A 13,384-nucleotide genomic window follows, 5' to 3' on the forward strand; every position below is an offset into this window, starting at 1 on the left:
GAGAAACACTGCTCTAGACAATATAATGGAGAGATAAAGGTTTTGGACTGTGATTATGGAGACTACAATATTATTTATGGTTATTTATTTTTATTTTATTAGATTTATATCCCACCTTTATTCTGTACAACTCAAGGTGGCAAGGATCATGTTCTCAACTCTTTATTTTCCTCACAATAACTATCTTGTGAGGTAGATTGAGCTGAAAGACAAAGCTGTCTTCTATCTCTGAGGGAGACGTAGACTGCATAATCTTCAATGACGACAAACTTTTGGGGTGATTTGGGGTCAATATCAGCCCAATCAACTTCACAGGACGATTATTTGGGGTTCCTATTTCTGTGAATTGATACACACTCTGACTATCAACAGCCCTTGCCCTCTCAGAGAAGATAAAACAAGCATTTTAATCAGCAGATTCCCTGTTATATATCAAATCAAGGCTTACAGACTGGCAACACCTCATCTTCTTGCAGAAATGGAAAATCCCCCCTCAAATATTTGGAAGTTCATCAAGGGGGGCAAATGCATTTGACGGTTCATTAGAATATAGAAGAGTTGGAAGGGACCTTGGAGGTCATGTAGTCTGATCCCTTGCTCAAGTAGGAGAGTCTATAGCAGAGGTCCCCAACCTATGGGCCGTGGTCCCACTACCGGACCGTGGCCTCTTGGCCACTAGGGCGCGTGAGTGGCTAGCAAGAGCACGCGCACAACCACTTGTGATGGCGCTAGCCTTGCCGCAACCCTCACGCCGGCGCTGGCAGCCCCATTTGCAGAGCATGCATGCTCAGGGTCCCGTTTGTGCGCATTTCCGTGGATGCGCATGCACACATAAAGGTGCCTGCCTGTTTCCCACCGGGCCAACCCAGAAAGATTGGGGACCCCTGGTCTATAGAATTTCGGACAAATGGCTCTCCAGTCTCGTCTTGAAAACCTTCAGGGATGGAACACTCACAAGTTCTGAAGGCAAGCAGTTCCACTGATTGACTGTTCTGTCAGGAAATTTCTCCTTAGTTCTAGGTTGCTTCTCTTCCTTAGTTAGCTTCCATCCATTTCTTCTCTTCTTGCTTTCTGGCTCTTTGGAAAATAGGTTGACCCCCTCTTCTTTGTGGCAGCCCCTCAAATATTGGCATGCTGCTCTCACGTCATCCCGAGTCCTTTTTTTCCATTAAACTAGATATACCCAATTCCTGCAACCGTCCTTCATATAGTTTAGCCTCCTGCCCTCTAATCATCTTTGTTGCTCCTCTGCATTTTTTTCAGAATCTCAACATCTTTTTTATATTGTGGTGACCAAAACTGGATGCAGTATTCCAAGTGTGGTCTTACTAAGGTTTTGTAAAGCAGTACTAATACTTCACGTGATCTTGATTCTATCCCTCTAGTAATGCAGCCTTGGATTGTTGTTAGCCCTCTGATGAATGAATTTAACACCTGCCTTTTAATGGATTCATTTTAACTGGATTTACCTTTGGCCAAAATTTCAGCATAACCATCTCATACTGTGAGATGATCAAATGAATCAGTCAGGGAGAACTCACTATATAGATATGTGTGTGTGTAAAATTATGTTATTTTTAAATTGTGTTTTAATACGGGAAATCCTCAACTTACCACAGTTCATTTAGTGACTTGTCGAAGTTGCAACGGTATGGAAAAAAGTGACTTATGACCATTTTTCACACTTACAACTGCTGCAGCATGCCCCTTGGGTCACGTGATCAAAATTCAGACACTTGGCCAGACTCATATTTGTGACGGTTGCAGCGTCCCCAGGGTCATGTGAGCCCCTTTTGCGACCTTTTGAGAAACAAACTTAGTGGAAGCCAGATTCACTTAACAATTGTGTCACCAAGTTAACAGCTGTAGTGATTCACTTAACAACTGTGGTAAGAAAAGTCGCAAAATGGGTCTAAACTCACTTAACCGTCTCATCTAACAAAACTTTTGGGCTCAATTGTGGCCATAAGTTGAGGACTATCTGTAAGGCACCAGCTTGATTTATTGAAATGACCAACCAGCCTGGGTTCATACTCCACACTGTTCTATCAATGAATTGTCTTGATTACTTGGCCTCTTTCAGGGTGACAGCTGTCTTGGTGACTTTGGGCCAATCACCAGGAGATAGGGAGTTCTAGTCCCGCCTTAGGCCTGAAGGCCGGCTAGGGGATTTCGGGCCAGTCCTTCTCTCTTAGCCTATCCCACTTCACAGGGTTGTTGTGCAGAAAATAGGAGGAAGAATATTATTTGCTGCCTTGATTTGACTTTCTGCAAAAAAATAAAAGGAATAAAAATATAATAATGTTAATGTAGCATGTTGTACAAATCCACTTGATCAGTGCACAGCTGTATTGTTCCCTCTTCATGCCCACGCAATCCGTATCAGCACCCTCAAACAGCTTCTTGTACTTCTCCAATTACATATTTTCTTGATTTTTCCCCACATCTCCTCTCCTGGATCCCTGCCTCATTCCCATGGAAAAGCCCAGCCAAGTGCTGCTGTAATGCATCTCCAGAATATAAGTTGTGCCAAACACAGCATCTAAGAAAAAGCATGAAGGATGTCTTGATGATCATTGCTTTAAAAATAATACAAACTCTGTATCTTTATAAGCAGGTAATTCTTTTCTGCTGAGTAATTATTATAAAAGCAAATGAAAATTGTGCTATACAGTATTCTCAGAGTAGATATCTCTGTGGCAGTGAACAATAAATCCAAAGATACTTGACATCTCCATATTCACAATATTTACATAAGAGGCGCAAAAAATCCTCAACAGCTATAGATGCTAAAGAGGTGGATAAGCCAATGCTTAGATCTACATGGCTGCAGAGGATGGAAAGGTTTGTTCTATTTGGGTTACTCAATTGTTTGCAGAGCTCAGCAATGTAGCAATGAATCATTTATCAATGTAGATTAGCTATGGCTGATTATAGTGAAATTTGGTTATTATTCACTAAAACCCTTATCTAGAATGTTTATATATGTACATATATATCCATATGTCCTGCTTTTCTTTCTTTTAATTTTAATAGTTTTTCTTTGTATGTCTGTATGCTAGTTTTCTTTCTCATTGTCTCTTGTATTGAATGAGTAAGCCATTTTCCACTAGAAAAAGGAATACTAGATTTGAGCTACAGTAATTCCAGATGATCACTAAACGGCAGCGATTAAGTTTTGGAATGTCTAACGGTAGTGCAGATTTTTGTGGCCACTCTGCGAACTTCAACTCCCAGAATTCCCCAGGCAGTCAGTTGAAGTCCACACGTATTAAAGTTGCCAAGGTTGAAAAACTCTGCTCTAGTCTCCCTGGTCAGCAGGGACCGGTTCCGTGGAGACGTTTTTCCACAGACGGGAGGGTGTGTGGTTTTGTGTGCTACCTGCATCCCATGGATGCAGCTTTGCTTGTTTGTGCAGAACGGCTTGCCTGGTACTGGTCTATGGACCGGGGGTTGGGGACCCCTGCTCTAAAGATTGCTGTGTCTCAGACAATCTCACTGGTTAAGTTCTCAGATCTAGCCCATCCAATATATGGTACATGTCTTCATATTAAATCAGCATTATGGGTATGTTGCGAACAGTCAGTGTGCACTTTACAGTATTGCAGGGGAATAAGGGCAGATTTTGAACTGGATTTGGATGGGCAAACATTGAAGAGGAATTGCTGATTTGGGGAGGGGTGCAAATGATAGTCTAAACCTGATTCAGGATGACTGGACAGGGAAATTAATTTGATTTTTCTTTGTAACCTAGCAATTTCTTTTATATTGGTGTCGTGTTTTGCATTGCATAAATTAGTGGAGGAATTCTCACACCAATGCCCCCCAAAAAACTGCAAGAGGGACTTGAAAGAGGCCCAGAGTGAACTGTTAATAGTGGTACAGGTAGTCCATGACTTACAGCAGTTCATTTAGTAACCAAAGTTACAACGGCACGGAAAAAGTGACTTATGACCATTTTTCACACTTACGACCATTGCAGCATCCCCATGGTCAGGTGATCTTTTTAAAAAGAGGCTAGACAGTCAGTTGTCTGAGATAGTATAGGTTCTCCTACTTGAGCAGGGGGCTGGACTAGAAGGCCTCTAAGGTCCCTTCAAGCTCTATTCTATTCTATTCTATTCTATTCTATTCTATTCTATTCTATTCTATTCTATTCTATTCTATTCTATTCTATTCTATGCACTATTTAATGACTGCCGTGATTTGCTCAACAACTGCAACAAGAAAGATTGTGAAATGGGGCAAAACTCACTGAACAAATGTCTCACTTAGCAACAGAAATTTGGGGCTCAATTGTCATCGTAAGATGAGGATTATCTGTACTTCTATCCCGAAGACCAGGAACCTAGGCAGGGGGCAGGAGACTGGGGGGATGAGAGGAACCGGTTCCCCATTCATTCTCCCTCGCCCCCTCGGCTGCGCTTCCCACCAGCCCACCACCGTCGCTCCCAGCCTTCCTTGACCATCGCTCGCCCTGACCCAGCCAGCCCAGGCACCCTTCCCTTCAGCCCCCACCCCACCCGTTTGCCAGGCGGGAGATGCCAGGGCCGTCGGCGGGACCCCCCTCCCCACTCTCGGCCCCCTCTCGCCCTCCCCGCCGCTGCAGGTCCTCCGGGGGGGCGCAAATCCTCCGCCCCCCCGCCACACACACACACACACACACCCCCCACAGAGAGAGGGCGAGAGCCTCGCGCGGGTCGGGGAGAAGCCCGGGCGCAGGCGGGGGCGCGCGCGGGGGGGGGAGCCCGCCTGCCCCCCACCTCCCCTCACGGGGGCGCGCACCGCCCTCCCCCTCGGCTCCTCCCCCTCCTCGGCGGCGGCAGCGGCGGCGGCGCCGGCGTCGGTTGCTGTTCCCGGGGCGGCCGCGGCGGTGCTGCTGCTCCTTCCTGGCTGCTGCTCCCTCCGCGCCTTCTCCGCTCCCGCTGCCCAGCGAGCCAGCCGGCCGAGAGGCAGGCAGGCGGGCCGGCAAGCAGGCGGCAGGCGAGTCCGCGGCGCGGCGGAGGCCCGGGGCCCGAGGGCCGGCGGGCCTCCTGACTCTCGCGGCGGCGTTGGCGCGGGCCCGGCCCGGCCCGGCCCGGCCGGGGCGCCCATGCGGATGTGACACTCGGCGTCGGCCATTTTGAGAGCGCGAGGAGGAGAGGAGGCGGCGGCGGAGGAGCCGCGGCCGAGCCAGGCGGGCGCGCAGGGCCGCTCTCCCGCCGGAGCCGGCAGCCCTCGCCGGGTGGGCCTCGGCCTCCCTCGGCCTCGCCCGCCGCCATTGGGCGCATCGCCAGCAAATACGTGCGCGTCTCCCTGCCGCCGCCGCCCGCCGAGGAAGGCCGCGAGGAAGCCCCCGCCCCGCCCGCCGCCGCCCCGCCGCCCCCGCCCCAGGGGCCCCCGGCGGCCGCCATGAACCACCACCACCACCCGCCGCCGCCCCCGCAGCAGCAGCCGCCGCCGCCGCCGCCGAAGCCGGGCGAGCAGCAGCTGAGCGAGCCGGAGGACATGGAGATGGAAGGTAGGCGCCCCTCCGCCGGGACAGCCCCCCCCCGGCCTCCCCCTTGCCCGCCACCCGCGCAGGTGAAGCGGGGCGCGCCCCCTCCCCCCCTCCCCCCCGGCGCTTCCGCCAGCCCCCCCGTCCCAGCTGATCGCTCGATCTCCCCAATCCGGAGCCGCTCCGGGTGCCCAGCGTCGCCCGCCCTCCGCGCCGCTCGGGGCCGCAAGCCCCCGGCCGGGGGTCCCGATCGCCGGGCCGGAGAGCTCCCTCCCTGGACCGGCTCCCCAGCAGCGCTGGGTGGGGCTCGCCATCTCCCCGCCGCCCCCCCCGCCCGGTGGCCCGGTCCCCCTGCGCCCCTCCCCCCTCGGAAGGGGAAGGGCGGCCTCTCCGCAGCAGGCCCGGAGGCTCCTTCCCGCCGCTGCGCCCCCCGCAGCCCCCGGGCCGCGGGCGGCTCCGCGGGCGGCGGTGGGCAAGGGTGTGGGGCCCGGCAGCCCGGGCGGCCCCTGGGAAGACCTGCCCGGGCCCCCCTTCCGGGGGAGGCGCCTGCCGTCTCGCGCCAGGCCGGAGTTTCAAAGTTTGGCAGCGCGGGGGGGAGGGGCGGAGGCTTCCCTGCTTGGCGGGCGGGCGACGGAGGGGGTGTCCTGGCCCGGGGAGGGGGAGGGGAGGGCAGCCTGCAAAGGGGAGGGGGCCGCCCCTGCGGGAATGCGCGACGCTCGGCCCCGGGGAGGCGCCGGCAGCCGCTCGGCCTTGGCGGGGGGTTTGGTTTTAAAAGCCCCTCCGGCCCCTTCCCATTGTAGCCTGCACGCAGCCGGCCACGCGAGATGCTCGCCATTTTTAATTGGGACGCGGCGGCGGCTGCAGCTCGGAGGGGTTATTTACAGAGAGCGCCCCGGCTTTCGGGGCGGGGAAGCGGGCGGAAGGCTGGCTGCGCTACGCTGCGCTGCTTGCCCGGAGCCAGCAGGCCCCTGTCCCTGCTCAGTCATGCTGGCTGGGCGAGAGGAGGAAGCCTTCCCTCCTCACTCCCCCCTCCCCCCCGGAGGATGCTGCTCCCGACCTCCCAGACCAGGAGCTCATCCTTCCCCGCAGCGCTGATTTCTCCCGGTCCTGCTTTCCTCTTTCAATCCATCAGAATAGAGCTGGGAGAGCCCTGAGGTCTTCTAGTCCAGCCCCCTGCTTAAGCAGGAGAACCGAACCATTCCAGGGATGGAGCGCCCACAGCTTCCCAAGGCGAGGCATTCCACTGGTTAAATTGTCCTCACTGTTAGGAAGTTTCTCCTATCAGTGGGATCTTAAAACTTTCCTGTTTATATTATCCAGTGACAGGGTTGCGTGCTTTAAGGATCATCTTTTTCTAAAAGAAGTAGGTGGGTAGGGAATTTTCTGGCCTTAATAAAGAGCGTTTAGACTACTTTGGATGCTCTGTAAAACACTGCACATAGGAACATGGTAAGAAGTAGGGGCCTCTCTGGATGAGGAAGTAGTCACTCGTGCAGTCCAAAATAATACAGTTCAGACATGCAGCCTTAGGACTTCAGCAAAGACTAGAATTGTGTTACTTTGTGACAGCTCAGAAAAAAAGCACAAGTTATGGAGTAAAACAGTCCTGACCTACATGTCATGGGGCATGAACTTTGTTTAATCTTGTTTCTTCTTTTTAAGACTTGCTTGAACCTCAGTGGGCCATTCTTATTTCCTTCCCATTTACGTAGAACTTAAAGATCGTTCTCCTTGACGTCCTAGTTATTATTTCAATATTTAAAGAACTGAGTACTACTTGTAAAATGAATTGAATGTAGATACAATTCTCAGTTTGTTTTGCCCCAGCTTAGCTTAAGGATCCTCTGTTCTCGCCTATGACATTGTCCAGTTAACAGTAACAAAAATATTATGAGGTATACTAGGGCCTTCTCTCTTGTGTACATGTTTTGCTTCAGATGAATTAAAAGCTGTATTTTAAACTCTCTTAGGTGTTAATTCACATTTTTGTGTAATCACCATAAGCAGTTTGTTGAATGTAAAGTAACACTTTCTTAGAAGTGTAAGTATTTTGAGGAGGTAACAAATACTTAGAAAGTCAGTTATTTCACCATCCCCGAACTATAGAAAAGTTGTTTGAGGTTTTGTCCAGGATTTTTTGATTCTTTATCCCATTGCCAAAAAAATCCATCTTCCTAGCAGATGATGCCTATCTAGGACATGACATGAAAGTGGCAGGAGCTCCTTACTCTTTATTTGTATGACCTGGTATTCAGTGGTATAGTGCTACTGTCCATGGAGGCTTCTGTATAGAGCTTTAATAATTGTAATAGCCATGGATAAACCTATTTGCCAGGAATTTACCTAATCCTTTTTCAAAGTTGCCTAAACTAGTGGATTTCATGCGTGGTGATGAATTATTGCTTGTTAATGTGTCCCCTGTCTCTCCTGAGCCTCGCAACAATAAGTTGTATATTTTGAGAAAACTCTTGGCTTATCCGCTGTCTCCGTGCTGTTTATTCCTTCCCTTATTTTCCCACCTATTAATTGCCTTATAAACCAAGAACAGGTTGGAGTTGTTGGATTTATTTATGGGATTATCACATTAATGTAAATAGGATGGTTGAGCCCTAGTAGTTGATGGAACTGGGGTATATGAAAGTTGTGTTGGTGTTTTGGGGTTACTTTTTTAAAAAAATTGGCAGCAAATCTTTCAACAAGAAAAAGAGTGAACAAAAATGATTGCTTTAAACTTATTTAGTAAATAATATTTTGTCGGCTCTCATTCTGCATAATTATAACCTCAGTGGCATGTAGGTGATGATGATGATAGGAATACCACTTAGACTTATATACCCCTTCACAGTGCTTTACAGCCTTTTCTAAGCGGTTTACAGAGTCAGGCTGTTGCCCCCAACAATCTGGGTCCTCATTTTACCGACCTTCCGGAAGGATGGGAGGCTGAATCAAGGATGGTGAAGGATGATGATATCCATCCAGTCGTGTCGGCTCTTGATGATTCTTTGGGCCAGATCTCTCCCCATCTTCTGATCTTTCTCTGTGCTCTGGCGGCGGGGGTGTGTGTGTCAGCTTTGATAGTGTCCAGCCACTGGTTTCTTTTTACTGCTAACTCTTCCAAGCATAATTGCTTTCCCCTGCGTGACATGGCCAAAATGAGTGATATTGAACCATTTTCACATCTTGTTCTTTGAAGGAACCCTAATCTGGGTTCCTGGTGTGAAAGTAACAGTTTATTTATTCCACGTCCCACAGGCACAGTTGTACTTAGCATGCTGTCAATTAAAGGCACCACATTTTTATAAAAAGAATGGTGAGATACTGAAAATCCTTGACTTACAACCACACCTGAGCCCAAAGGTTGTTAGGTGAGTTTTGCTCCATTTTATAGTCTTTCTTGCCACAGTTGTTAAACGAATCATTGCCGTTGTTAAGCGAACAACACGGTTGTTAAGTCAATCTGACTTCCCCATTGACTTTTCCTGTCAGAAGTTTGCAAAAGGTGATCACATGATCCTGGGACCCTGCAACCGTCATAAATATGAGTCAGTTGCTGAGCATCTGAATTCTGATCACATGACAATGGGATGCTGCAAGGTTGTAAGTGTGGAAAACATAAATCATTTTTTTCCAGTGCTGTTGTATACTTTGGTCACTAAATGAACTGATGTAAGTAGAGGACTACCTGTACATGCTTATCCAAAAGGATTCAGGGTTCAATGGAAGGAACAGATTTAAGCAAAGGCAGAATGAGGGGGAGAAAAGTATGGAGTTACTTCAGTTATGTAAACTTTAGGTTAATTACAGTAAAAGGGTCTAAGGGTTGTGGGGTAATTTTGTTTTGCTTTTGCCAAAGGCTCCACATTAAATTTAGATTTGAGGAGGCATTTAAAGGTAGGAAGCGGATGGGGCAATTCCAGCAATATAGGCAGCAGGAGAAAGAGGGAGAATTGAGGAAGTAGAAAAACTGCATAATTGCGAGTGGAGAAACTGGATAGGCAATGGGGCACAAGAAGGATAAGGTCACTGAGGATTGTGAAAGGAAAGAAGGATAAACAGGAAGGTAGTTTAGTCTGACTGAAGGCAGGTGATGAGTACATTGGGTAGTGAATTTTGGATATAGAGTGTGACGTGTGGGTTTGGAGTTGTTGTTTTTGTTGTTTTTTGGTTTTTTTTAAAGTAGATCAGTTGAAAGATGACCAGGAAGTAGAGCTAGTTTTTACACTAAAGGAAAGATATATTTTGCAATGTTGTCAAAGGAGAAAAGGTATGATTTGAAAATAGGAGTAGTAGATTCTGACAGATTTGGGATTATCAGGGAGATAGGTGGGACACTGGAAGCTGTGAGCTGAGCCAGAAACACTGTATGGAAAAAGGAATGATGGCAGTTCAAGAACAAAGTCTGGAGGACACCCCCCCACCCCACCCCAAAAAAACAAATACAACGTTACTCACAACCATAATGGAGCCCAGAATTTCCATTGTGAGTCATGAGGGTCATGAGTTGAGATGACCAACCAGATTTTAAGATATTTTTTTTTGGTGGTGGTGGTCATTAAGTGATGGGCGGCAGTCATAAAGTGAACACTGCACTCATAAAGCAAGGCAGTGGATTGCTATGGGCATTATTTTTTTGACAGAAACTGGTCCCAAAGGCTGGAAACCAGCAAAAAACATCATAAATCAGGACCAGGTGACTATGGAACGCTGCAATTGGCTGTAAAATTGTAAAATCCCCAGTGGCCAAAATGCGACCATGTGATTGAGGTATTTTCATCAGAATTCTGAAACAGGATAAGTACCTTTTGGGGAAGTGTCTGTTAGAACCTCGATTGGCTGCTAAGTGGCCAGTCATTAAGCAAGGGCTACTAATAACATGAAAGTTTTTACTTCAGGTTATGGAAACAATGAGCAGAGAGGCAAGAAGAGAGCAAACTTGAATTACAAGGATGCATTGCAAAATGCAAGTACGGAGTAGGAGAACAATCAGTTGTATAGAGATTAAAGAGAAAAACTGCAGTAGACTGTCAAAAACACCCACTACTCTGTACTTGGACTTCGTTACAAGGGTACTGATTGTGATTGTAAATAAAGTATTAGATATAAATAGAGATTCTTGTACTGGCATTTTAACCAGTATAATAAAAGAAAATGCTGGTATAATTTTCCAGCAGATACTGCTTGAAGGCTAAGTGGATATTTTCTTTTTCTTGAGTTCTGAGAATGTGACCAAGTACATTTTTTAAAACATTGGTCAGATGTCCATTCCACTATTTCTGGAAGGATGTTTTTCATTTTGCTGCTGACACTCATGTTAATTTGTATCTTGATTAACTCATATTAAGGTACAAGTCAAATCCTTGATTGCTTCAATTTTGTCCTTAATTCCTTTGAAGTAAACATTAGTTTGGAAAACATCCACTTATCTGCAGTATAGCTATTTGGTTTTACCACATACTTTGCATTTCTTATACTTTGATTCTTGTAGCAACAGATTGATTTCTAATGAAACTTCAGGTTTTTGTTTTGTTTTCTTGAGTTGTTCAGAGCCAGGATTTGTGTTCATAAAAACAAAACTATTTAACTAAAAGGATAGATTTGTTGCTGATGTGAGACGAGCAAAGCAACTAAATTGCACAAGGTGAAAAAAGAGTTCCATTTTTGCATTGCTTGAACAGATCAGAGAGATGTCAGTGAGAAATAGTCTGATTTTTTTCCAGGGACTCAAATATATGGTAATTTCTCTGCGAAGAAACTATTCACATGACTAACTGAAATTCAACCTTCTTGACATCTTGTAAGAATACCAGAGATGCCCCTCCATCATGTAGATCAGGGATGTCCAGCCTTGGCTAGACTTCAACTCCCAAAATTGCTGGCTAGGGAATTGTAGTAGCTGAAGTCCACAAGTCTTTAAAGTTGGACACCGTAATAGAGATGTTGATTATAGCCCTTTACTTTTACTCCTGACTACATGCACTTGAAAATGTACCAGAGAGAATGCAGGACATCACAAACATTCTGTTTGATTCTTGACGGCCCACATTATCAAGCCATATCTGAGTTGCTTGTTGATGTGAAAATATTTGAAAAGGGTTGGGACTTTTTTCCTATTTCTGCTTTTATTAATTAGTGAATGAGGTACTTGGAGGTACAGAAGGGAAGGCTTCCTTTCCTAATTTTTCAGGTTTTTAAATTTGACTTGGGTTGATAAATTATTCAGTACAATTATTTTCTGAACATGAAGTAAAACCCCAATAGATTCTAGTTCAATTCAGCAGATTTAATTGAAATTGTTGAAAGAGTCAATGTAAGGCCTTTTTTTCCTTTCCTCTTTATACTAAACCTCATTTTCCCTTCATGTTACTGTCCCCCAAATAATAATAATGGGACAAAATCACCATTAGTCAGTTGCAAAAGGCAATTTTACTTGGAACAGCTTAAATCCCATGACAATTTCTTTAATGCCATCAAACAACATCAGCCTATCCCAGGTCCTTGGGAAAGATGGGTAAAGATAGTTGCGTAAAAATGCCAAATCCAATCTAATATGTCTGACTGTGACCAACCATAATTTTCGATTAGAAAAACAAAAAAGTCTGGATAGCAGATGTGGCAGTACCTGGAGACAACAGAAAAGAAAGAACTGGGGGGGGGGGAGAATCACAAAGCACAAAGACCTGCATATAGAAATTGAATGATTGTGCCAAAAGAAAGCAAAAATAGTTCCAACAGTAATAGGTGCCTTTGGTGCAATCCCAAAACATCTGGAGCACCACTTGAACACCATCAACATTGACAAAATCCCTACCAGTCAATTGCAAAAGGCAGTTTGACTTGGAACAACTTACATCCTACAAAGATACCTTTAACACCATCAAACAACAACATCTGCCTATCCCAGTCTTTGGAAGGTTTCAATAGGTGGGTAAAAATGCCAACTCCTGTCTAGACACCTGTGTGATGAACCATAATAAAATTTTTGGTAGTTAAGAGCCCATCACTTGAAGATTTAAGTTGTATTTTCTGTTTTCAGCTATTTGTTGCTATTTCTGAAAGTTAACAAATTGGTTAATGTCAAGAGTAACTTATAGTATCATGTGTTTGGTTCAGGCATGCATAGGTTTTTAATAAAAACAATTTTTTAATGTTTTGTGTGTTTGATCTGTGGTGGCATATTTCTTGATAAATGACTTCTTTCCTACATTTCAAAATTAGCTTATTATATCACAGATAAACTAGCCATAGTTTGTGCACGTACAAGTAGACTAAAATTCTTTGGAGGGAAAGCCATTAACTCCTTAAATTGCTTCAGAAGAGGAGGAGCCTGAGGCTCAGGATATTTGATAACCCTTCAAGGATATGAACCCAACCATATTATAGCTGCGAGTAAGTTTTGTTGGGTGTCATCATAATGTGTCTCTACTAAACCTTAACAATCCTTGTCCTTTTGAGGAGGAGCCACCAGGGAGGAGAGAGAGGATGGGTGTCTCTGAATCTCCCACTTAGGTAAACAGAAAGTGGCTAGGCATTTTCATTAATAAGACGCTCTTGCTTGGGCATATGTAACTTCTCTTTAGATGGTTTGTTTTGTGTTAACATTTGTGCTGGTGTATATTTTGATTATGACCATTGTTTGGTACAAAGTTGGAAAACCTTATTATTGTGTCCCTTCTCTGCTTTATCTTCTCTACATTAACTCAGTGCAAAGGAATACAGAATAGCTATTATTTTTCATAACATGCCGTGGACACTTGATTAGTCCAATTATGTACTTGTGTCTATGTAACCTGTGGAAGATCAAAGCCAACAGGATTATCAGAGTTGTGTGATGCAATGGGCATCTCATAGGACCAACTGCCAGCTGGTTATAAGGAAGTGAGCGTGTTGCGTTAAATTCCTGTCTGTGGG

At 46.0% G+C, this 13,384-nt stretch overlaps 1 protein-coding gene across 2 annotated transcripts in view; it reads left to right on the forward strand.

The window, feature by feature from the left end:
- Positions 1 to 4,968: 4,968 nt before the first annotated feature.
- Positions 4,969 to 13,384, forward strand: part of USP7 (ubiquitin specific peptidase 7) — a 90,350-nt gene continuing 81,934 nt past the window's right edge. The window contains exon 1 of one of the 2 annotated variants that reach the window (XM_081338111.1): positions 4,969 to 5,500. In XM_081338111.1, coding sequence (XP_081194237.1) covers positions 5,392 to 5,500 — 109 coding nt within the window. In that variant the 5' untranslated portion in view covers positions 4,969 to 5,391. The remainder of the gene's footprint in view (positions 5,501 to 13,384) is intronic. The other variant, XM_081338112.1, reaches the window with a different exon arrangement.

Source organism: Vipera berus, assembly GCF_964194415.1.
Source record: "Vipera berus genome assembly, chromosome: 13".
Classification (NCBI taxonomy): domain Eukaryota; kingdom Metazoa; phylum Chordata; class Lepidosauria; order Squamata; family Viperidae; genus Vipera; species Vipera berus.